Genomic DNA, 27,465 nt, shown 5'->3' on the forward strand with positions numbered 1-27,465 from the left:
ATGTCAAAGTCAGAAAAAGGAAACAAGAAAAATATTTTATAGATTTAAGCAGCCTCAGAGCTTCATGCTGCTTTGCCAAACTTGGGAGGAAAAAAAAAATCACACTTTTGGAGTTAAAAATAGAAAAAGAACAAAATCAAACGTATTTTTCTTTCTAAGCAAAAGCTCTACTAGTGACCTTGATGCTTTGACAATTTTGGATCATGCATGCAAAATAATCAAACATCCATTCTCTACTCAGACAACAAGTGAAATCACATGTTTCCAGACAAACTAGCTTAGACTGCTTTGTTAGTTTCATACTAATAAAGGATTTTAAATGTCTATTGTCTTGGAAGTAGATTATATACAATCCCTACATTTAAAGAAATCTCATCTTTGATTTTGATTACCGAATAAATGGAGATGACAGAACTGTGAATGTCTTTGATTTTCCCCCAATCACCCTTTGAAGGAAAGAAGAGTAACTGCAATGCTAACTATTCTGAAGTTATCTTGAAAGGGCATTCTTACCAAGCTCCACAGGAGACAAAGAAAAGAGTGTGAAGAAAATTTAAACATGCATAGAAAAGCTGAAGAAATATAGTTTTAAACAGTTATTGAGTTCAACCTAACACTCAGTTTGAACAGAGAAATATATACAAAGCATCACATACTACTGATGGTGGTGGCATGCAGACACCAAAATTGTCAAAATTTGCAACCTGCATAATACCTTTGGTTGAATTGCTCCAACGGTTACCTTCAGAATAATGGGATAAAGTCAGTAGATTGACACATGAACCCCCAGCACCAGATCCAAAAACAGTGATTCTTAAGGGGTCACCACCAAAGAATCCAATGTTTTCACTAGTCCATCTCAAAGCCTGTATGAGATCAAGGAGTCCATAGTTCCCTTTTGCAGCCTGATCCCCTGTACTCAAGAAACCTGAAAAACAGAATTAAAAAAACACCTTTAAGTTGGTATAAATCAAATTGACATCAAATTTAAATACAAAAGAAGCCTGTGTTAATCAAGGTGAGTACAGTCCAAGTTCTTTAGTAAAAATTATTTCCTATCAGAATAAAAGAATTTACTTTAGGAAGAACGGTAGTGACTGAAATCTGAAAAATGACATCTTCCCCAAATGCTTCCCAAATTATCCAGGTAACAAGTAACAGGAGCAGATAAAGGAAATGAAACCATTGTAAAAGATCTCAAGGGAGACATTTCAGGGGCCAAGTTACCATTTGGATAGTATCATGGGGCTTATGAGAATGTGCATTTTTCATAAAACACCACGTTGATCTTCAAGTTACTCATGGTCTAACATGGGTGCAATTTAAGGTACATGTATCAGAGTGACAGGATGTAAGGATGTAAAGCACGGGCATTTTTCTAAGACTTGTGGGGGAAAGGTTTTATAAACCCCATAAAATTATATATAACTCTGCAAGTATAGGAATATGCACACTTTTATCAATGATGTTGCATGATTAAGAAAGAATTATTGTGCCAGAGGTCATTTGAAACTACATTTTGGAATACTTTAAATGCCAAACTGAGGAGAGTTACTCAATTAGGAAAAAGTATAGAATAATCGAAGGTTTTTGAAAAGTTCAGACTCATATCATTTCTGGGATGGTCAAAGCTCTGCTTTATAGCAAATCTGATAAGGAGGAGAAATATATATTGAATAATAGAATGTAGGTAGGGGAGAGATTATGAGGATCTGAACTGATAGAATGGCAAAGACAATTGAAAAAGGAAAATGGATAGAAAAATATTGTGGCAGTAAAAGCTGAGTGACTTTCTTATATATGGAAATTGTAGAGGGAGGAGTCAAAGATAATTTAGTAATGCTTTATACATATTCATTTTTCTGACTTAATAGCTGTTAAAATGTGTGTATTATAACTTGTAAAACAAATATTTATTCTCTAATATATTTCTGCATTTGGTATAAATGGAAAAGTAGAAACTGTTTCATAATTATTCCATCTTATGGGCTATTCATATATTATGTAGAATACATTTAGAGTCATATTAGATATAAAATGATTAATTATTCCAGAGATATTTTCAATATCAGTAAGTTTTATAAACTAATTTTAAAAAATTAGTTCTCTCTCTTATTATGGACCCATTATAGAAACTCAACATAATGGATCAACGCTTATGATAAGAATTATATTATTCAAGTTGAAAGATACCTCTTTATTTTTTTTTTTATTTTATTTTATTTTTATTTTTTGTTTGTTTTTCAGCTCATCAAGGGGGTACAAAAGATCAGGCTGTATACATTGCCCATGCCTCCCCATCCCCCCGAGTCTGAGCTTTAGTTGTGTCCATTTCCTAGACAGTGCACATCACTCTCATCATGTAGGTGTGCACTCCTCCCCTCCCCCCACCCCATCCCCCCCAGAGAGAACTTCAAACGTGTCCATTCCCCAGGCAGTGCGCATCGCACTCATCAAGTAGGTATACACCCATCCCTTCCACCCAGCCCCGACCTCTGTCCAATACCCAATTGGTGTGAATCCCAAATGTGCTCTCAGGGAAACCAGTTTGCTGGTGAGTACATGTGGTGCTTCTTTTTCCATTCTTGGGATACTTCACTTAATAGAATGGGTTCCAGCTCACTCCAGGAGAACAAAAGAGATGCCATATCGCCATCATTTCTAATAGCTGAGTAATATTCCATGGTATACATATACCACATTTTGCTAATCCATTCATGAATCGATGGGCATTTGGGTTGTTTCCACATTTTTGCGATTGTGAATTGTGCTGCTATAAACATTCGGGTGCAGGTGTCTTTTTTATAGAATGACTTTTGTTCTTCTGGGTAGATGCCCAGTAATGGGATTGCTGGATCGAATGGTAGGTCTACTTGAATCTGTTTAAGGTATCTCCACATTGCTTTCCACAGGGGCTGCACTAGTTTACAGTCCCACCAGCAGTGTATGAGAGTACCTGTCTCTCCGCACCCACGCCAACATGTATAGTTTTGGGACTTTTTGATAAAGGCCGTTCTCACTGGAGTTAAGTGATATCTCATTGTGGTTTTGATTTGCATTTCCCTGATGATTAGAGATGTTGAACACTTTTTCATATGTTTGTTAGCCATTTTTATATCTTCTTTTGAAAAATTTCTTTTCATGTCCTTTGCCCACTTTTTGATAGGGTTGTTCGATTTTTTCTTACTGATTTTCCTGAGTTCTAAATAGATTCTTGTTATCAGTCCTTTATCTGATGTGTAGTATGCGAAAATTTTTTCCCATTCTGTAGGTTGTCTATTTACTCTTGTGACTGTTTCTTTGGCTGTGCAGAAGCTTTTTAATTTGATCAGGTCCCATTTATTTATTTTTGTTGCTGCTGTGATTGCCTTAGGGGTCTTCCTCATAAATTCTTTGCCTAGGCCAATGTCTGTAAGAGTCTTACCTACGTTTTCTTCTAGAATTCTAATAGTTTCTGACCTAAGGTTTAAGTCTGTTAACCACCGTGATTTGATTTTTGTGAGGGGTGAGAGCTGTGTGTCCTGTTTTAGTCTTCTACATGTGGATATCCAGTTTTCCCAGCACCATTTATTAAATAAGGAATCTTTTCCCCAGAGTATGTTTTTTTCTGCTTTGTCAAAGATTAGATGGCTATATGAGGATGGTTTTATATTTGGATTTTCTGTTCTGTTCCACTGGTCTGTGTCTCGGCACTTGTGCCAGTACCAGGCTGTTTTTAGAACCACAGCCTTGTAGTAAAGTTTGAAGTCTGGCAAATTAATACCTCCCATTTTGTTTTTGTTGTTTAATATTGCTTTTGCTAAACGGGGTCTTCTCTGATTCCATACAAAGTGTAAAATTATTTTTTCTATGTCTGTGAAAAAAGATGTTGGTAATTTAATAGGGATTGCATTGAATCTGTAGATAACTTTGGGCAGTATAGACATTTTAACAATGTTGATTCTACCGATCCATGAGCATGGTATGGTTTTCCACCTATTTACATGTTCTGCGATTTCCTTCCTCAGAGTTTCATAGTTCTCCCTATAGAGGTCCTTTACTTCCTTAGTTAGATATATTCCTAGATATTTTATTTTCTTTGTTGCTATTTTGAAGGGTATTGAGTCCTTAATTTGGTTCTCCGTTTGACTGTTATTGGCGTATATGAATGCCTCTGATTTGTGTGTATTGATTTTGTATCCTGAGACTTTGCTGAATTCATTAATCAATTCCAGGAGTCTCTTGGTTGAAATCTTGGGGTTTTCTAGATATAACATCATATCATCAGCAAAGAGTGAGAGTTTGATCTCTTCTGTCCCTATTTGGACTCCCTTGATTCTGCTCTCTTGCCTGATAGCTCTTGCAAGGACTTCCAATACTATGTTGAAAAGTAATGGGGACAGTGGGCAGCCTTGTCTGGTTCCAGTTCGAAGTGGGAATGCTTTCAGTTTTTCCCCATTCAGTATGATGTTGGCTGTGGGTTTGTCATATATGGCTTGTATCATTTTTAGATAGGCCCCGTCTATGCCTATTTTTTTGAGTGTTCTTATCATAAAAGGATGTTGAATTTTGTCGAATGCTTTTTCTGCATCTATTTAAAGTATCATATGATCTTTATTTTTGCTTCTATTTATGTGATGAATTACATTTATAGATTTGCGTATGTTAAACCATCCCTGCATCTCTGGGATGAAGCCCACTTGGTCGTGATGGATTATTTTTTTGATAAGCACTTGGATTCGATTTGCTAGAATTTTATTGAGAATTTTTGCATCTATATTCATAAGAGAAATTGGTCTATAGTTCTCTGTTTTAGTTGCATCCTTTCCTGGTTTTGGTATTAGGGTTATGTTGGCTTGGTAAAAAGTGTTGGGGAGATCCCATCCTTCTCTATATTGGAGAATAGTTTATGTAGGATGGGCACCAGTTCTTCTTTGTAGGTATGGTAGAATTCAGGTGTGAACCCATCTGGTCCAGGGCTTTTCTTTTTGGGAAGGTTTTTTATTGCTGTTTCGATTTCAGATCTAGATATCGGTCTATTTAGGAATTCTACTTCTTCCTGGTTGAGCCTGGGAAGGCTGTGTGTTTCTAGGAATTTGTCCATTTCCTCCAGGTTTTCTAATTTGTGTGCATAAAGATTTTTGTAGAATTCATATATGGTATCCTGTATCTCTGTGGCATCAGTCGTGATTACTCCTTTTGTGTTCCTGATGGAGGTTATAAGAGATTTTTCTTTTCTGTTCTTGGTTAGTCTAGCCAGAGGTGTGTCAATTTTGTTTATTTTTTCAAAGAACCAACTTTTGGTTTTATTAATCTCCCTTATGGTTTGATTGTTGTCCTTTTCATTTAGTTCTGATTTAATCTTAATAATTTCTCTCCTTCTGCTGGGTTTGGGATCGGTCTGTTCTTCCTTCTCCAGCACTTTGAGTCTATTCATTAGATTGTCTAATTGTAAGTTTTCTGTCTTTTTGGTATAAGCATTTATGGAAATAAATTTTCCTCTCAGGACTGCTTTAGCTGTGTCCCACAGATTTTGATAGGTTGTATCTCCTTTGTCATTTAATTCAAAAAATCTTTTGATTTCCGACTTGATTTCTTCATTTATAAAATGATTGTTCAGGAGAAGGTTATTTAGCTTCCATGACTTTGAGTAGAAGTGAGTATTTCTGTTAGGGTTCATTGTTACTTTTATTCCACTGTGATCTGAGAAGATGCATGGTATAATTTCTATATTTTTAAATTTTTTAAGGCATGCTTTATGACCTAAGATATGGTCAATCTTGGAGAATGTCCCATGAGCTGATGAGAAGAAAGTATATTCAGTGGTTTTTGGGTAGAATGTCCTGTAGATATCAGTCAGGCCCATTTGATCGAGCGTTGTATTTAAGTCCACTATTTCTTTGTTTATTTTTTGTTTGGAAGATCTGTCCTGAACTGTCAGAGGCGTGTTAAAATCTCCGGCTACTAACGTGTTGTTATCTATCATTTGGTTGAGATCAAGTAGGGTTTGCTTTATGAATCTGGGTGCACCTAGGTTGGGTGCATATATATTAAGTATAGTTATGTCTTCTTGTTGAATTGTACCCTTCACCAGTATATAGTAACCATCTTTGTCTTTCTTTACTTTTGTTGATTTAAAAACTACGTTATCGGAGATTAGAACCGCCACGTCAGCTTTCTTTTGGATTCCATTTGCTTGGAATATTGATTTCCATCCTTTTATATTCAGCCTAAATGCATCCTTGCAGGTTAGATGAGTTTCCTGAAGACAGCAGATACTTGGCTTATATTTTTTTATCCATTGGGCCAGTCTATGTCTCTTGAGTGGGGAATTCAATCCATTCACATTTAATGAGAGAACTGATAGGTGAGACAGATTGCTTTTCCTCAAGTTGGGTTGAATTTCATTGATCTGTTTTCTCTCTTGAGCCATTATGATAACTGGGTTTTTATATTTATCTCTTGATTAGTGTTACATTCGAGGGTCCTTCTTGTGCTGGACCATGTGTAACTCTGTTTTGAGTACTTCTTGGAGAGCTGGTCTTGTCTTGGTGAATTCCCTAAGTTTTTGTTTATCTGAGAATGTCTTAATTTCACCTTCATATATAAAACTGAGCTTAGCTGGATACAGGATTCTAGGCTGGGCATTATTCTGTTTCAGAAGAGTGAGAATGGGGCCCCAATCTCTTCTTGCTTGTAAGGTTTCAGTTGAGAAATCTGGCGTGATTCGGATGGACTTTCCTTTGTATGTTACTTGATTCTTTCTCCTTACAGCTCGAAGAAGGGCCTCTTTAGTGGATATTTTGGTCAGTCTAATGACTACATGACGTGGTGTCTTCCTATTTGGTATGAATCTCCCAGGGGTTCTTTGAGCTTCTTGAACCTGTATATCTAGAGATTTGGCTAGGCCTGGGAAATTTTCCTCAATTATATCTTCAAATAGTTTATTCAACCCTTGCTTATTGTCTTCTTCACCCTCAGGAATGCCGATAACTCTGACGTTAGGCTTCTTCACATAATCCCACATTTCTTGTAGACTGTGGTTAATTCTCATGTTTGTTTGTTTCAGCTCTGTAACTGACTTATTTAATTGGAAAGTGTTGTCTTCGATCTCTGAGATTCTTTCTTCTGTTTGATCTACCCTGCTCTTGAGACTTTCCACTGTGTTTTGTAGCTCCTTGAATAAATTCTTCATTTCCAGGAGTTCAGTTTGATTTTTCTTCAGTATTTCAATTTCTTTGGTGAATTTTTCTTCCAAGTCCTGGATCTTTTTTGTGGTTTCTTTATGTTGATTATCCATTTTTACTTGCATGCTGTTCAGCGTGTTTATGATCCATGTTTGAAATTCTTCCTGTGACATGTTGCTATTTGGAATCTGGTTTGTGTTAATTGGTGGTGAACTAGTAATCCTCTTTGAGGGTGAAGTTTCAGCTTGATTCTTTATACTTCCAGAGTTCTTTCGCTGAGCCCTTCCCATCTGGATGAATCCTTAAGATTCCTTCTTTCAGCTTTAGTCTGGAAAGGGGCAGGCCGTGAGCGCCAATACCTCTTTATTTTATAAAATAATCTAGGAGGTCAATTGCATTTGTGTAAACCAGACTATGACAACACTATTCATCAGTTGAGTAAATAAATCCATAACCAAAATTAATATATGGATAAGAAATTCTTTAGGATCATTGTAGAAAACAATAGATGAACATAAATCCCCCTGAATAATTTTGAAAATATGAAGAAATGAAAGAAGTTAGTCCTTCTTTTGCTACAAGATAAAAGATCCCAAGGCACAAAAATACAATCTTTGGTCATTGTGTGTGTGTGTATGTGTATATGTGTGCAATTGTGGAAATATTAATTATCCTTGAGATTGAGGTTAAATTTAAAAAATATTTTCCAAATAAACATATCTTTCTGGTCATGCTCATCATCTTTTATTGAATTTGCATAATAATTTAAGAAAATTTTCATGGTGTCTTCTCACATAGAAGCATTTTCAAATACTTGATGTTATATAAATTAGAGCATAATAAAAAACAAAACAAAAAGCATGTCGGGGGACTCTTTTAACTCTATTGGCTACTATATGAGCTTTGATATAAGACAGAACTATTAGTTTAAATTCTTGAAAGATTCTGTTAAAAATATTTTAATCTGTAAACATAGATGGCTGCAGAACCCTGGAAACATTATTATGGAAGGATTACTGTACATTAGATGGAAAGGACTCTTGAAGGATAAAGGCCGTATGTGTGTGTGTGTGTGTATATGTATGAGAGAGAGGATGAATAGGAGAACAAGAACACAATACTCTAGGTAGTTCATTACCTATAATTCTATACCAGAAATATATAAGTTTGATTTCTGAATATTGTTTGCAACTCAGTGCAAAATGAGGATTTATATTTAACTCCTCTTGCAATAATATTGAATAAGTGTGGTTATAGTCAAATGAATTTTTACATCCATACAGAAATAATTTACTTATAAAATAATCATCATTCAATGTGTAGTATATAGAGAACCATAGTAATAAGACAATTATCTCCACATTAACTAAATAGTACCCCTTCTATAATTCTAGTTTTAGTTGCACTATTTTAACCACTCTGGTAGATTGGTCAAATATCCTTGTGTTTATATAATAATATTATAAAAAACATATAAAGTCTCTAAAAAGAAACTTCTACTTTATACATAGTTTAAAGAAATCTTGTAATATCTTCAAGAAAAAGTTTTAAAGAAAATCAATTCAATTCCAAAATTTTCACTATTAAACCATAGCATAGAAGATTGAGTAAATCATTGGGTAAAAGTTACTGTGTTCTAGTCTTAGAATGTCCAAGATCACTCTGTCAACTCCATTTTTGCCCTTCAGTACTGAATTTCCTTTACTTTTGATTCTATTGTATTTTATGTATATACTGTTATCTATCTATCCATCCATCCATCCATCCATCCATCTATATCATCTGTCTGAAACCAGCTGATCCTTAGAGTGAATTTAGACAGGAATTTTGAGTTTTATATTACTAAAAAATGATAGATTCAGTTTTCATTAAGGCCAGCCAACCAATCACATCACATCTCCTCAGACCTGGTACAGTGATACATATTTGCATGAATTCTTTAATTCCTGATAGTATATTCAAACAACATCCTGTGGCTCAGCTAAGGGTACAAAATGAGGAACGTTAAATAAATTGCTGCCTCAAAAGAGACACAGTTTGCTAATTACTCAAGTGATGTGCATTGGCAGCATTCTTTATACCTTGCTATCTAGTGAAGTACTCATTTAAAGTTCTTTTTTATTGACTTAGCTTTACGTCCTTAGCAACAGAATCATTTCAGACCACTCTAGCCAGAATTTTACCTTGAAATGCTCAACTATAGACCAGCCATGGAGGAACTCAATTTTGCAGACTCCTGAAAGTGCTGCTTGTTTCATGATTACTTTGAAGAAGATTTTTTTCTTAACGTCACTTAAATTATTCTCAGTAGATAGTCATTAATTTTATCTAGCTTTTCCTTGTCTCCATTGTAAGCTTCCAGAATGTGTGACTAATTGTTGTCCTGATTCATTCACATATTTTTATTATGTAAGATAGAACAATAATATTAATGCTATAAAAACAAACTCTTTTCCTTTTTCAGGAGGAAGCAGCAGAGTTTTCCAGAAATAAATCAGCTATTTAATTTGCTTGATTCATGAATATAAAGCCTTAAAAAATTAGTACTTTTAAACTTAAGACTGTCAAAATTTATAATTGCAATTTATGCTAAAAATTATTTCACTAATCCATGTATCCACGACAATCATCATTCAACTATTCGTCCAAATAGAATTTATTTAATATCGTATCATTCTTCCCACCTGAAAACTCATTCTATCAAAAAATATTCCCAATTATTGTTCCTACATGGAACTACTAGTTCTACTGATCTGATTAAATCTACTGAGCAGGCTTAGCTTCAATTTTCTGTTTAACTGATTTGGCAACTAGAATTAGTTTCAGGTATTAGAGAGAAACCAGGAACTTGAACATGGGTCTGCAGGCCCCTGGAATGGAAAAATAAGACCAGGCCTAAAATAAACTGGGCAAGGGGAAAATAAATAAAAGCAGATAATTACTGCAACCAAGGTGTTGGCTTGGGCTACTGGTGCATATGGAACTCAGATAGCTCTCTGATAGGCATGCCCTAAGGAGTATGGAAGGAGAGAATTTTTCAGTCCGCAGTCCTGCAGCTTATTGGTTGACCCAATCTATATTTAGGGTTCTTACAAATATGACCATATACACTAGACAGTATATTTAGAATGTAAAAAAAAAAAAAGGGATACTGACTATTTATATTTGAGATAGTATCTAGAATGTCAGAAATTTAAGATATCAGTGATTCTATACTGTAGATATGCTTTCATTGGGGGGCATATTTGAATGTCTATGTTTATAGTGATTAATTTTTGGAAACATTAAATAGAATATAATATTTTTTCTAGTCCACATGATATAGTTCAGGCTATAAAGAGGTAGGAAATTTGCATTGTTTACCAATGCTGTTGCCTAGATACAGATGACTGTGGTTGGCTCTTTGAGTCAAATTGCTATGTACTTCAAAATACAGACCATACTGAGCATTAAAGAGCCAGGCTTGCAGACATGAGACTTTGAATGATAGTGAGGCATCCTCCTAGGGACTTGGGAATATGCATCAGAAAAATAGCTTATTAAAGATTTCACATTGTAAACATGAAAGAATTTAAAACTGTGGGATTAAAACCTCAATTCTTCTAGCTAAAAATCCAACTGGAAATTCCATGTGCTAACTCTCCTTATCTTTTCACTTGCCAAATTCAGTCATTTCTTCTTCTGCATTCTGTCTTTGTCTCCTGCTTTAAACCTCATGTCACTGACTTATTCTAGGTCCTTCTCTTTTCTTCTTAGACCCTCAAAATCCTTTTAATTAGTCACTTAATCTCCAAACTCCCGGCAAACAAGTGCCCCTTCTTCTATCACCAGACTCACTTTTCAAAAATATCTGGTTCTAATGGGAGGACACTGCTATATGAAAATAAAATCCTCATGCTAAGACATAATTGGATGATTCCCTTTATTTCCTTTGAGTCAAGATTGTTCAAATTATGATGTTTTAAAATCCCCCAAACTGGGCATATATGGCCAAATGATTCTCTACAAAGGTGCCAAGTCTATACAATGGGAAAAGAATAGTTTCTTCCATAAATGATATCGGAAAAACTGGATATCCACATATAAAAGAATAAAATTGGACTTTTACCTTACACAGTGTAAAACAATCAACTCAAAATGAATTAAAGACCTACAACTATTAAACTTTTAGAAGAAAACATAGGTTAAGAGCTTCAGGATATTAGATTTGGCAACAATTTCTTAGATTTTATACCAAAGCACAGGAAACAAACAAACAAACAAAAAAAGACAAATGAGACTACACCAAACTTAAAAACTTCTACACATCAAAGGAAACAATCAACAGAGTGAAAAGGCAACCTGCATAATGGGAAAAAACAATTACAAGTCATGTATCTGGTAAGGCATTAATATGCAAAATATATAAGGAAATTTTACAACTTAACAAAATAACCTTCCAAATAACCTAATTAAATAAGCAAAAGTCTTAAATAGACATTTCTCCAAAGAAGATATAAAAATGCCCAATAAACATATGAAAAGATGTTCAACATTATGAATTATTAAAGACATGCAAATCAAATCCACAATGAGATATCACCTCACTCCCATTAGGATGGCTACTATCAAAAGAACAGAAAATACTAAGTGTTGGCTAAGAAAATTTGGAACACTTGTTTCAGTGGAAATGTAAAATGGTATAGCCATTATGGAAAATAGTATGGAGATTCCTCAAATATTAAAAAAAGAATTACTATATCATCCAGCAAACCCTCTTCTAGGTATATATCCAAAAGAATTCAAAGCAGGATCCCAATAAAATATTTTCAAGCCCATGTTCATCGAAGTACTATTTACAATAGTCAAGAGGTGGAAGCAATCCAAGTGTTCATCAATGGATGAATGGATAAAGAAAACATGCATATGATGGAAGCCTTAAAAAAGAAGGAAATCTTGTCACATTCTACAACATGGGTGACTAAAGACATTATGCTAAGTGAAATAAGCCAGTCACAAAGGACAAATACTATGATTCTACTACTGTGAAGTATCTAAAGGAATCAAAATTATAGAAACAGAAAGTATGAAGGTGATTACCAGGAGTGGGAAGAGAGAGGAAAGGGAATTAGTATTTAATGAGTGTTGAAGGATAAAAAAGTTCTAGAGATTTGTTGCAAAACAATGTGAATATACTTAGTATTACTGAACTGTACACTTAAAAAAGGTTATAATGATAAATTTAATACATGTTTTTTACTATAATAATGCCAAAATTCTCCAAATTGGACAATTTGGAGTCCGTGTAGGGAAAAAGAACACACACAATACTATTTAATTATCCATCACCTATATTAGCTTCCTTAATTTTGTGTTCTCCTGGAAGCTGCTGCCTAAATTCTTCTTAGGAATCAACAAAGGACAAAGTAAACATAATATCTTTTTGTTTGTATCCTCTTGGGGGGAAAAACTTGTTCTGAAATGAGGCTGATATCTTAACATCATATAACTTGGTGGTATTTCCAAAATTTTATATTTTGATGAATTTATTTATTGTAAGATAATTTGCTGTTTAATGACTCATCTTTGGGAAGAACAAACTGAGTTACTGGCCAAGGCTTCTGATTACTGACAACTGGACATAAAGGGATACAATATAAAGGGAAAGAAGAAGGTGACCATTAACAGATGCCTGGAAAGAAAACACCTGTAGATTTTTCTTTGGTTTTCAGTTCCCAAATTCCAGTTTCACTATCTGAAAGGTAAACAGGTGAGATTGTTCCTTTTATATTATACTCAGTTTTAACATTTTGTGATTCCTTCCCCCAAATAAGACTAGAATATTTTTTTTTAACCAGATTTCTTCTAAATATAGACAGTAATAAAGAGAAAAAAAGGCCTGGTTTACTTAGCTCTGAATCATGTCCACCATTTCCCTTTCAAGAATGTCCCACGATACTGGAGTGAAAGTAACCCCCACGCCCAGCTCCCACCGCCATCCTCCTATTCTCTTCCCCAACTTAAGGCTGTTAGTATTCACACTTTTTGGTCTGCAAGTCCAGAAAAGCTAATCCAACATTCCCTTATTTAGGCTATTGTGCATAACTTATCTATTTCAATCTGGACAACAAATCTGGAATCAAAACAGACAAAGTTCTTGTGCATTTTGAATAAGTGCTTTTACAAAGAAATGAAAAAAAAAAAAAAAGAGAGAGAGAAATCTCTCTTCTAAAAGGTCTTTTGAATGAAAAGAAATCACATTCTTCCTTTCTAATTGTTCTGATTATACAGGGAGTATCTAGTGATTTAAGTGTCTAGTTTACTTCAAAGCATGACATTGAAGAGCTACAATGTCTGTTATCCAAGAAGGGTGTTCAGGAACAGCATAGTTCAGAACTATACTACACAGCTTCAGGAGAAATAAAGACTGAAAACTTCGTAACTTTCTAATATTTATTTTTGTCTCTCTCATGTGTTCCCATTGTATCCTCTGTGGGTGAGTGTATGTGTCTGTGCTTTGTTTGCAATGTTGTATTTATAATTTGTTCATATTCTTTATTTTTTCTGGGCTGGGAGCTCCGTCCACTGTACCTGCCCCAAAATAGCCACTCTATATATGTTAGCTGAATGAAGAATGGTGTTAATATGTTCTAATTCTCTATTACCACCCAGAGACCAGCCATTAAGCTTTTCAAATGTAAGAGGTCAATGTATCTTGCTTTGATCACAACAGAGAAATGGGAACTTAGGAAACAACCCTCTCAGCAGCCAATCTGGAAGTGAAAGTACTCTAAGACATAGAGCGGGAGGCATTAGCTTTAAGATAGGAAAATAGGACAGTCCTGGTGGGGAGAGAGAAGAAGATCTTCATGTGGACAGCAGGCTAGCCCAGAATATTGGCTAAAGACATCAAGTTTGAGAGGCTTTTGAGATTCCCCATGATACACCTTGGGTATGTAAACAAGCTGCTATGTGAGCAAGCTAGTTAGCCTCTCTGAGTCTTGGTTTTCTAAAAAATAGTTAATGATAGTATCCACTCTATAGAATTATCATTATTATAAAAGAGATACTGTTGTTGGCATGTAGGAGGGCTTGATATATGTTGGAAAAAATTTTTTGGCTTTTATCAACTAAATTTGACATTTTCCTTATTATTATTATGTTTAAACAAAATAAACCATTCTTCCATATTTACTGAAAAGAAATATAAATTCCAAAAGAATTATAATAAAAGAAATGTTTTTTTTAAAATTATAAAAATGTTAAATATTTATAATATAGACAATAGGATTAAATTTACCATAGAGGTTTTTAAATTTTTCTACAGAGAGTAGCTGGAAAGACATTTCAAAATACATATGTTGCCCTCTTAGTTTTGGTTAGGTAGGAAAGGTATTTGTTACAATATAAATAAATTTAAGGAATTCTATTAAGGATAAGAGAAAGGTTTGTATTCACTGTAGATAATTCCTTAGAATTCAATTCAAACATTTAATTGGGTTGTATTGTAATAACAGTTTTGTGAGCCAAAATGCTGTGATGATGATGAAGTAGAAGACATTGTGTCTTGATTGGCTGATCATTCATTATTTCAGAAGTTAACAGAATTGCTAGCACATGTTAATAATACATATTTTTAGTCTATAGGAGAAAGAGAGTAGGAAAAGATAGCCAGAGAGAGAGAGAAAGAAAGAGTGATATATGAGCAATCTGACCACTTAGTAATAGGCAGCAGTGGTCAACTGTTTCAGTCTTCTGCATGTGGCTATCCAATTTTCCCAACACCATTTATTGAATAAGGATTTTTTTCCCCAGTGTATGTTTTTGTCTGCTTTGTCAAAGATTAGATGGCTATATGAGGATGGTTTTATATCTGAGTTTTCAGTTCCGTTCCATTAGTCTATGTCTCTGCGCTTGTGCCAGTACCATGCTGTTTTAGTTAGCCTTGTAGTATAGCTTGAAGTCTGGTAAATTGATGCCACCCAATTTATTCTTTTGGCTTAAGATTGCTTTTGCTATACGGGATCTTCTCTGGTTCCATACGAAGCATAGAATTATTTTTTTAGATCTGCAAAAAATGATGTTGGTATTTTAATAGGGATTGCATTCAATCTGTAGATCACTTTGGGTAGTATAGACATTTTAACAATGTTGATTCTGCTGACCCATGAGCATGCTATGGTTTTCCACCTGTTTACGTCCTCTGCTGTTTCCTTCCTCAGTGTTTCATAGTTCTCCCTGTAGAGGTCTTTTACCTCCTGAGTTAAATATATTCCTAGGTATTTTACTTTCTTTGCTGCTACTGTGAAGGGTGTTGAGTCTTTGATTTGGTTCTCAGTTTGATTGCTTTTGGCATATAGGAATGCTACTGATTTGTGTACATTGATTTTGTAACCTGAGACTCTGCTGAATTTGTTTGTCAATTCCAGTAGTCTCATGGCCAAATCTTTGGGGTTTTCTATATATAAGATCATATCATCAGCAAAGAGAGATAGTTTGACCTCTTCTGCCCCCAGTTGGATGGCCTTGATTTCCTTCTCTTGTCTGATTGTTCTGGCTAGGACTTCCAGCACTAAGTTGAATAGAAGCGGTGATAGAGGGCAATCTTGTCTGGTTCCAGTTCTAGGCAAGAATGCTTTCAATCTTTCCCCATTCAGTATGATGTTAGCTGTGGGTTTGTCATATACTACTTGTATCATTTTTAGGTAAGTCCCATCTATGCCTATTTTGTTAAGCGTTCTTACCATAAAAGGGTGCTGAATTTTGTAGAATGCTTTTTCTGCGTCTATTGAGAGGATCATATGGTCTTTGTTTTTACTTCTATTTATATGGTGAATTACATTTATAGATTTGCATATGTTGAACCATCCCTGCATCTCTGGAATGAAGCTGACTTGGTCGTGATGGATTATTTTTTTGATAAGCATCTACCCAACACCTTTGAACATAGCTTTACTTTCCTTTGGCAAAATAAAGACAGCATTTTCACAAGAAAACTCTAACTAGTAGCTGGAAATATTTGGCTTTCCTTTCTCTAGTTACAATTTTTGAATGATCTTTTCATATACAAAGTAATTACTAAATATTTAGTAATTACAAAATTAATTAAATTTGCAAAGTAATTTAGTAAAATTAAGTTAATTAAAATTATAAAAACTAATTACAAAAATTTTAGTAATTACAAAAAGCAGAAACTGAAGTTGATTCCTAAATTTTGGGATATCTAATTTGTAAAAGAAATGGCTTAAAATGGGATAAAACTACTAATCTGGAACAATATTAAATAACCTCATAAACACCAAACATACAAGTACCCACACACTACTATTAATACATACAAACACACATGCACACAGTAAAAATACTTTTAGCAAATAAAAACTAAATTATAGAAATAGCATGGCAATATGAGTTAGCTAGATGATGTCACCAGATAAAATAAAGGTAAGGCCGGGTGCAGTGGCTCATGCCTGTAATCCTAGCACTCTGGGAGGCCGAGACTGGAGGATCGCTTGAGATCAGGAGTTTGAGACCAGCCTGAGCAAGAGCAAGATCAAGATCCTCTCTCTATCAAAAACAGAATAAATTAGCTGGGTGTGGTGGTGCGTACCAGTAGTACCAGCTACTCGGGAGGCTGAGGTAGGAGGTTTGCTCGACCCAGGAGTTTTAGGTTGCACTAAGCTATCATGACTCCACTACACTCTACCTGGAGTGACAGAGTGAGATTCTGTCTCAAAACAATAAATAAATAAAATAAGCAAATAAATAACGTACAGGTAATGAGGAGAATAGGGGAACATCTCTTTCCTTGAACATTTCAAATGCTCTCTGAGAACTGTGAAAGATGGGAAAGATGCACGCAAGATGATTTAAGCATACAATCTCTAGATTTACCACGATCTGAGCTCTTGACACATTGTATTGCCACTAGTATGTTGGTCTTTGTCCCTGAATAAACAGAGGACATCTTTGTTTCCTGACACTTAGCTTAATTACCATTGCATAAATATTCCATGAAATAATGAACAAATAACAAATGAATGAACTTCCTAGTAGGACTTCTATCACTATTCTCTCTTACCTGATGTAGCATGTAGCTAAATGAACTTGGCCTTTGATATGATTATCAAACTACCCCGGGAATGGGAGAATATTAATATGCTCAATACATTTACAACTTCCTTTGTAATTTTTGAATAAAAATTTTCTGTTTGAGAAAAGGCCTGAGTACTATAATAATCTCAAATATTCTCTTTAAATCTCAAAAATCATGACAATACTTCAGTGTTTGCAATGAGAGAGAGTTTGGTTGATACCATTACTTCATGTCTCTTATTCACAGATTCTTCTTTGCAGAGTACCACTGATCTTTGGCTTGTTTTGGTCAGCTCCTGCTCAGTCTCTACCTCTCAGCTTAAATATTGTTGGGAAGATTTCAAGCACAGATTTTCCATCTTCCTCTAAACACCCAGTTTAATCTGGACATTCTTTTGTAAGTATGTACCAACACTGAACTCTACTTATTCGTTTAATGCTATCTGCATGTAGGGCACTGTACCACACATATTGTAGGTGTACAATAAATGTTTATGGAGTTAAAGGTGCCCATTTTTCTAAGAACCTTTGGTTTTGGGAAAAAAGTAGTTAAAATATATATCACAAGAGAAAATTAGTTAATAATTTCTTTTTATGCACAACCTAAATATGACTATTCTGTGTTTACAAATACCAGAAAAACCTGGCACTGTTCCTGACGTTATGTAGACACAATCACTAAGGAAAAACTAAATATTCATAGCTAAACTGAGTGAAAGTAATATATTTATTTTCACCTAATACAATTATCCATGATTATGGGCATAGTAAGTAGAGTCAAAGTTGAAAACCAAGAATGGTGTAAATATTCTATAACAAATGATCTAAAAACACATGTAGAAAGAGAGAAAAGTCTCAGATTAGAAGTAGTGAAAGCTATAATATAAAGAAAATTACATTAGCTACTTCCTAATAATCAGACCTCTGGTAAGGCTTGAAGGATTATTTGAGTTTCTTATTCCCCCAATTTAAATTACAAAAAAATTAAAAGAAAAACTTTTCCTAAGAAGTTTTGATTAATGATTCTTAAAGGACAAGCTTGTGAACCCTATATTAGGGCCATATGGCATGCATTTGGGTGCAGCTGCTAAGCACACATAAAGGCAGAAGAACAGGGACCTGAAATATACTGAGGCAAGCCACTAATTCTAGCTGCCAGTGTAGCAGTACCAGCAGTACCAGCAGTTAGCCCTGAGGAGACTGACTTACTACTAATGACATAGGGAATATAATAGTTCTGAATTAACTGTTAACAATGAATCCATGAGATATTGAAAATTGTAATAAACTTTTGCTTTTGGGTTCTATTCAAGTTTAAACAACATGGTGATACTGGCCCTTGCAATTCACTAATATTATCTAAAGCCCAAATTTATTGCTGTGTTAACCAGTGAAGGCTCACCAAGGAGAAAATGATTTATGTAACCTGACCTTCAGTTAGAGGAATTTTTCAAAAGTTTTCCCAGCCCTGGAATTACTATAGTAGCTAATATGGATCTTCGGTTCAGAGGGTCATGGAATGCTGTTCAGTAGCGAAGGAAATATTGAAACAAGTGGAAGGTCAATTTAGAAGAAGCAGTGATCTGAATCTCCCCCAGGGTGCCCTCACATTAAGCTCAGATCTGTAATTGAAAATAAATCTTTCATGTCCAGGTGACAAGTCTGAGGTCCTGTTCTAGGTTTAGTTTTCACTAAGCATTATATTTTCTAGCTTGAAGTCACTGTCCCTTTCAGCTGATTTGACCTGTAATGCCACAGTTGGATGTTGGCTGCCAAGTGATTAGCTATTCAAGAAAAAAGTGAAACTAATCTCTGTATTAATATACATGAGGTGAAATGAGAAGGAATCTGAGACTCGAAGGCACAAAGACTGATGTTACAAGCTGTGCAGTGAGGCATCTTCCCCCAGATCCAGTAGCAGAATCAAACCCCGGAGAGGAAGGGTGACATTTGGCAGAGGTGGTGCGAGAGACAGCTGCTGTGGGTTGAAGTGACAGCTTGATTTTCTAGCACTTTAATGTAAAGAGTTAGTCCTTTTTCAGAATAAAAAGAACATCTCATAAGTATGCCACTTAGCAAGAAGTATACAAATGCAGAATTCAATTTTTTTTTTCTTTTACCTTGAAGATTGGAGGGTAGCTATGTTGAAGAGAAGAAATGATGTTTTTCAATTTGTTAGTTTTACAGAGCACTTCTATTTCAATTTGTAACTGCTGAGGAACCTAGTCTATCTTCCCTCCATTAGAAATATCCCTTTCTTGACAACGGCATTTGAATTTCTTATGTGTACCTCTTTAATAAGTGTTTTCCAAACTTTGTTGACATAAATAGACATAAATCCCATTTTTGCATCTTAAATCACCAACCCTACCCAAAGGCGCAAAAGGACCACATGATTTGATACCCCTGGTAGCATGACCAAAATTTAACAAATCATCCCTTATTTCTTGTAGAGAAGTAGATAATGATAATCAATTAATATCATAAACATGAAATAATCTTTTAATGAAAAATAGTTCATTAAATCAACATTTGTTGGATATCTACTCTTTGCCAGGTACTCTGCTAGTTACTCAATATGCAAAGTCTAATGAGACATGTCCTCTGTTCTCCCGAAAGTTAGGTTTTATGCCAGTGTTTCTTGAATGTATGTTTTTTTTGTTGTTGTTGTTGTTCATTGTTTTTTTTGCCTTCCTGCAATCTCACATGGACAGAGTATGTGAAAAAGATTTTTTGGACCCTATCTACTAAGTCAGAATTTCTGGAAAGGGGCTCAGAATCTCTGGGGTGGAATCTGCACTATTAACAAGTTCCCCGGCGATTATGATGTACATTAAAATTTGAGAACCCTGTGGGTATCAGGCAGTTGGGAGGTGGGGAGGAAGGAATGGGTATATTCACACCTAATGGGTGCGGTGCACACCATCTGGGGGATGGACACACTTGAAGCTCTGACTCAGGTGGGGCAAAGGCAATATATGTAATCTAAACATTTGTACCCCCGTAATATGCTGAAATAAAAAAAAATTAAAAAAAAGAAAATAAGGAATTCCTATAAAAATTTTGGGGCTGGAAAAGCCTTTATTAACTAGAGTGACCATATAATTTTATGAGTGAGAGAACTGAGGATCAGAGAGGGAATATAAATTACCTGATGTCATACAGCTGATTAGGGGCTCAGTATTCCTGTCTTCTAGTCCAATGCTTGTACAGGGAAAGATAGAGTTTGTGGATTTCTTTACTCAGACAATTCACTACATTGTCTATGTCTTCTCTCTTTTTTGCTTTACTTATCAACTATTTCCATATAATGGTGTTTTGTGTTATAGGAATTTTGTATGTTCCCTTTTGCTTTTGTAATCTACTATTTTTATGTAATGGCATTTTGTGTTACAGGACCACAATGGCAAAAGTTTGTTATTTGAAGCTATCTACTCTGTTGCCCTTTCCTCCAAACTACATTTTATCTGCCCTTAACTGTTCTAGACAAGCAGGGGTATTGTTCTGTGGAAAAGTCAGTTCTCCCATGACAATAAATGAATGTGTGAGTCTTATTCTATATACCTTTACTAAATTCCTGACAGTTAATGCTGATTTTATTTACAAATTATCCTTATATTTCTAAAAGAAAAGAAAAACTGAATTAAAAAATGTGAGTAATAAAATCCTTAAGCTTGTTTTTAAGATTCTATCTACCTTGAGAAAAAAGTTCTTTTGTAAACTAATTTTATTGTTCTCTTTGCTAGGAAATTCTTTCCACAGCTGAAATATCTATGTAGCTTAAGCCAGTTTCCTTTTTTGGTGCATTCAGAAAAGATGGAAAACATCTGGCAGGTTCCTCTGGCAGAATATTCAAGGAAAATACTTTCTTTACTCTTCAGGCAAAATAATCCAATTCTTTTTTTGCCTGCATCGCATAGAACTATTCTCCAACTCTTATATAAGTGTATAAATATATAATGTAGATGAATATTTGTTGATCAGAGCCAAGTTATGGTAGTTTAATTTGCAATTTATTTGAATGAAGTTAATTATAACAAAAGCAATGTCATAAAATCTACAGAAAATAATGTACTCTTTAGGTTTATCACCTGTTATCCATGCCAAAAGAAATATCATCATTCAGTATGCTACAAAAAAGCTTACCTAAGAGGAAAGGCCTGCCGGTATATTGCCATTGACTAGTTTTAACCAGGTGACATAGGGTAGGCCATAAACAATGCCACCTCATGATTGAGGAGATCATCATGGCACAAGGGAGTCTACCTCTAGGAGGTGCCTTTTTCTAATTTGTACAACCTTACTTATGAGTTTGTGGCAGCTCACCAAGAGGTCCACAGCAAGCTTTGGCCAAGTGTTCAGCAACAGATTTTTGTTTGAACAGGCTCAAACATTTTTCCTAGATGTTGGGGGAAGGCCATCCTGCCATTTCTTACAAAGAAATATACTAATGATATACTGTAAGCTGAAAATCCAATATTGAATGAAAATTATTTCAAAAGTTTGCATTCCTTTTTTATTTTATTTTATTTTATTTTACTTATTTATTTTTTATTTCAGCTTATTATGGGGGTACAAAAGTTCAGGTTATATATATTGCCCATATACTGCCCATCCCCCCGAGTCAAAGCTTCAAGCGTGTCCATTCCCAGACAGTGCACATTGCACTCATCATGTAGGTATACACCCATCCCCTCCCCCCACCCCCCACCTCAGTCTGATACACAATTGGTGTCATTCCCAAATGTGCATTTAGGTGATGATCAGGGAAACCAATTTGCTGGTGAGTATATGTGGTGCTTGTTTTTCCATTCTTGGGATACTTCACTTAATAGAATGAGTTCCAACTCTCTCCAGGAGAACAAAAGGGATTCTATATCACCATTATTTCTTATAGCTGAATAATACTCCATGGTATACATATACCACAGTTTACTAATCCATTCATGAATTGATGGGCATTTGGGTTGTTTCCACATCTTTGCAATTGTGAATTGTGCTGCTATAAACATTCGGGTACAGGTGTCTTTGTCATAGAATGACTTTTGTTCCTTTGGGTAGATGCCCAATAATGGGATTGCTGGATCGAATGGTAGGTCTACTTGAATCTGTTTAAGCTATCTCCATAATGCTTGCCACAGGGGTTGCACTAGTTTGCAATCCCACCAGGAGTGTATGAGTGTTCCTGTCTCTCCTCATCCACGCCAACATGTGTTGTTTGGGGACTTTTTGATAAAGGCCATTCTCACTGGAGTTAAGTGATATCTCATTGTGGTTTTGATTTGCATTTCCCTGATGATTAGGGATGTTGAGCATTTTTTCACGTTTGTTAGCCATTCTGGAAAACGCCAAGGATTCAACCAAGAGACTCCTGGAATTGATCAATGAATTCAGTAAAGTCTCAGGTTACAAAATCAATACACACAAATCAGAGGCATTCATATATGCCAATAACAGTCAATCGGAGAACCTAATTAAGGACTCAGTACCCTTCAAAATAGCAACAAAGAAAATAAAATACCTAGGAATATATTTAACTAAAGAGGTAAAGGACCTCTATAGGGAGAACTATGAAACACTGAGGAAGGAAATTGCAGAGCATGTAAATAGGTGGAAAACCATACCATGCTCGTGGATCCGAAGAATCAACATTGTTAAAATGTCTCTGCTACCTAAAGTGATCTACAGATTCAATGTAATCCCTATTAAATTACCAACATCATTTTTCACAGATATAGAAAAAATAATTATACGCTTTGTATGGAATCAGAGAAGACCCCATATAGCAAAAACAATTTTAAGCAATAAAAACAAAATGGGAGGTATTAATTTGCCAGACTTCAAACTATACTGCAAGGCTGTGGTTCTTAAAACTGCTTGGTATTGGCACAAGGGCAGGGACACAGACCAGTGGAACAGAACAGAAAATCCAGATATATAACCATCCTCATATAGCCATCTAATCTTTGACAAAGCAGACAAAAACATACTCTGGGGACAAGAATCCTTATTCAATAAATAGTGCTGGGAAAATTGGATAGCCACATGTAGAAGACTGAAACAGGACCCACAGCTTTCACCTCTCACAAAAATCAAATCACAGTGGATAACAGACTTAAACCTTAGGTGTGATACAATTAGAATTCTAGAAGAAAATGTAGGAAAGACTCTTACAGACATTGGCCTACGCAAGGAATTTATGAAGAAGACCCTTAAGGCAATCACAGCAATAATCAAAATAAATGAATGGGACCTGATTAAATTAAAAAGCTTCTGCACAGCCAAAGAAACAGTCACGAGAATAAACAGACAACCTACAGAATGGGAAAAAATTTTCAAATGCTACACATCAGATAAAGGACTGATAACAAGAATCTATTTAGAATTCAGGAAAATCAGCAAGAAAAAATCAAACAACCCTATCAAAAAGTGGGCAAACGACATGAATAGAAATTTATAAAAGTTTGCATTTCTTATTCACCATTTCTGTGACTATTTTAGAGTTATAAAGATAGCATTTTCCTATTTTTGTTCATAATTTCCTTTCATTTCTTTAAAATTAGAGTTGATTGATGTTGCTATGATCAAAGACGGATTCTGCCAAAAGCACATGTGGTACGCTGACTGACAAAAAATTGTCAGCACTGGTTATGGGTGCAAGTTTTACAAGAGCAAACCTTGATTTCTTAATAGGCTGAGCTGGTATAGTTATACTGTACTCAACGGTAAAACAAAAAAAGCCTTTTCCATATTAAAAACAGCATGTCAGATTTTGCTCAAAGAAGCCTCACTCAGAGGAGCAAGCAAGGCTCACAGGGTAGAAAGAATGATCAATATTTGACTGTCTATATATCCTAGGTCACAGCTGCTCCTTTCCTCCGAGCTGGGCCATAATTCTTAAGTTATTTATGATCAGAAGTAAAAAATGGTCACTTCTCAAACTCAGCTCCAAGGCCAAGCACCAAGTCATCTTCACTAATTTGACTTTCTCCTCCCTCCATTTCCCTCTTCCTCTGATTCAGGCAGGGCAGACTTTTGTTTCTGTCTTTTCCGGACCTCAGAGTCTTCCTGTAGGCCTTTAGTTATGCCAATGTTCTACTTGTGTTTCCTTTGCTATCTTAAAGTTTCTCTGCGTCAGATTCTCACTCTTCAAGTGATATTTTTTCTTTTACAACCCTTTTTCCCCCAAACACAAATAAAACCCCTTAATTCAAATCAAATAAATAAAATTCGATTAAAAATTCAATATTAATACATATCATTGTTTGGTCTTTCCAAATATGACCTGATTACAAAATTTTAGTAATGCCCATTCATTCTACAGCAATTAATAATAATGCTGACTAGTCTTCTGTAACATAACTAGAATTTATTGGGAACATTACTCCATGCTAGGCACTTAGTTAAGTACTTTGCATATCATGTTTCATTTAATTTATATAATAGTCTTGATTAATAGATAAGAGTTTGAGGTCATCTAGTGAATTAATGAAAGAGTAAGACTTAAGGGCTTTGTCCTGAATAGTGTGTGAACTTCATTTTTAATAAAGAAGTACAGCTTTATGTATGATCTTTTTTAATCAAAATATTCCTCTGCTGTAACAATCTGCAAGATAACTTTTCCTATGCTTCTAAGCATCTCTCTTCTGAACACTTAACTTTTTTCTCCCTGTACAAATCATGCAGGCTACAACCTTCTATTCCTTGATAATACAATCTTCTCCTTTCCAGAGGTCACACACTGGAACAAATGCATGACCCATTTGTGACAATGAAACACAGCAGCCTCCGTCTTACAATACAAAGGCACAATCAGAGAAGAGAAAAATAACTAAGCAAAAAAGGAAAGTGAGAGAAAACTCCCCTGGTTTTAAACATAACTCCAGAAAGAAAGAAAATTTGTCTTTCATCAAAAGTATTTCCAGGCTAATGACTTGTGGTCTCTTCAGCCCTCATTTAAGTAGAATAAGACTCACTTTTTATAAAGTAGGTAAGTGGCTGAAGTACTCATTCAATTCCACATTAATTTTAAGGGGAATGTTAACTATTTTCAGTTAATATGAGCCTGATTGTCAGAGCTCCTGGGGACAGAACTGTCTAGGCTTGTTCCAAGAAAGCACCACGTTCCTTGGTCATGCAACTTAAAGAGACTGACATTGGATCTTTGCCATGAATGCTCCATTCTTCACATCTTCTGTTTAGTACTATACAGTTCTAACAGGGGGGAAGAACTCTCTTAATTACATTCAGAACATATCTTATAGTTCAGGTCAAAAGAAAACTTATTGGCAGCATGTGACAGGCACCACATGAGGCACCAAGTTTAGAGAGGCATGGGAAATAACGTGAATTAAAGCAAACACATTATAATGAAATTGAAGAAATAAATGCAGTTATCAGCTTATTGCTATTCATAAATGAAGCAGGCACATGATAGAAAAGGTGGAGGAAAAGCAGAAACTACAATAGTTGTTTTGTTTTTTATTTCAAAATATTAAGGGGGTACAAATGTTTTAGTTACATGGGTACATTGTATAATGGTTAAGTCAGGGCTTTTAGTGTGCCCATCACCTTTTAATACCTAGAAAATTAGGACTTCATGTGTGCATCATTTTATTCAGAGTCTAAGGTTGTACCATTAGGAGGCAAATATATAGGCAACAATACAGTTGTTACATTCCCTTTAGGGTTACTTACAACTCTTGCCTGAAATTTTTGATCATCTTTAGAACATCATAAATCTGGACATGAAGAAGTCACAGAGTAGGGGGAAGAGGAGTAGGAGTTGGGAAGATGATAGGATGAAAGTAACACAAAGAACTCTCATATGAAGATTATATATTGGATGATAGTGCCCATTTTTGGTTCCAATCTCCCACACTGTAATCCAACATATAATCTTTATTTAAAGTTCTTTATCATACAATATGTGCCTAGCACACTTCCTACACATACTAAGTGCTCAAGAAATGTTTGCTGAATTGATGACTATTCATATTTATTGTGGATAATCTTTATAAAAACTATTCATGTTCATGACTCTGTTCTCTAGTAGACTATAAGCATTTGAAAAGATTGAGGGGAGAAAAAAAAATTCATCTTTGTATCTCCTGCCAGCCTCTATGACATAGTAGGTCATAAGGACAAATTTGTAGAATAAAAGAACATATAAATGAATCTGGGAGTCATTTCTCCTAAGTCGAACTAGGTCTTAGCTCTGTCATCTTCTCCACATGTCCCCTCATTTGCTGATGGCCTACTGCACTCTACTTGCAAATCTGAAGGTGGAGCTAGAAGTCTGGTGCCTACCAGTGACAAAGCTGAACTGATTGTGCAGTGATCCATGTCAATTGCTAACACAGCCAATATGAATGAATTAGTCATGCCTGGTCTGCTTATTTCTTGAGTATAGACACAGGCTAAAAACATGCCCTGTGGATTATATATTTTTTCAAGAATCTGTAATAAACATACATCACACATCTGCAAATTTTCAGGTAGATATACAGACTCTTTCAGTCCTTTTCAGATGAGGTCAGACATTAGGCAAAGCAGAGCAGTGGCTATCCATCACTGTGAAGCCTAGTTGTCCCTTTCACAGCTGGGGTGGTTTCCAGCTGAGATGGCTGTTGGTGACTTCCTGAGATAGCTGTAATGGACTGTTGGTTTAGGCTCTTTATCTCATCTCCAAACTGGGCCACTTGATTAGTGAATAATGAATTAAGTTGGTCTAGCTGACAGCTGTCAACTACTGAGGGGCTGTAGATAACTGTAAGTAAAGTTAAAAGATTGGAGAGACTTCTGGCTGTACTGATAAAATCATTTAGATGAGAAGTCTGAATAAGAGGTAGAGTTGTAAGAGAGAGCAGGAATAAGAAAGATCTGTCACAAGGCCCTCTCATAAGGTTTTGAGAGGCAGCGTCTTAACAGAAGAATGTAGGTGGGTTTTTCTTTCACAGACGTCAAGATATACCTTCTCCCAAATAAGGTGGAGAACCTGTATTAAGAGGAAGCTGACTGAGTGGTGAGTCTATTGAGGTGAAGGACTGTTTTTTCAGTTTTCAGTTGATGTGCATCCCCTAGACTTGACACGTAATAGTCGTTCAATAAATGTACATTGACTTGAACTGATAATGGACACCGTTCTGTCAAGCCTAGAGAATAACCTTTCAAGTCGGTATCCAAGTAGTACCAAAAAACGACGATGACTCACAATTTTATTGGC

At 35.3% G+C, this 27,465-nt stretch overlaps 1 protein-coding gene across 6 annotated transcripts in view; it reads right to left on the bottom strand.

Moving 5' to 3' along the window:
* Window positions 1-27,465, bottom strand: part of NLGN1 (neuroligin 1) — a 666,223-nt gene that overhangs the window by 5,053 nt on the left and 633,705 nt on the right. For 3 of the 6 annotated variants that reach the window (XM_069472923.1, XM_069472919.1, XM_069472924.1), the window contains one exon: window positions 743-928. In XM_069472923.1, the coding sequence (XP_069329024.1) occupies window positions 743-928 (186 nt within the window). Of the gene's footprint in view, window positions 1-715; window positions 929-27,465 lie in introns of all 6 variants that reach the window. The other 3 variants (XM_069472922.1, XM_069472920.1, XM_069472921.1) reach the window with 1 other exon arrangement.

Source organism: Eulemur rufifrons, chromosome 7, assembly GCF_041146395.1.
Source record: "Eulemur rufifrons isolate Redbay chromosome 7, OSU_ERuf_1, whole genome shotgun sequence".
In the NCBI taxonomy this organism is placed as follows: domain Eukaryota; kingdom Metazoa; phylum Chordata; class Mammalia; order Primates; family Lemuridae; genus Eulemur; species Eulemur rufifrons.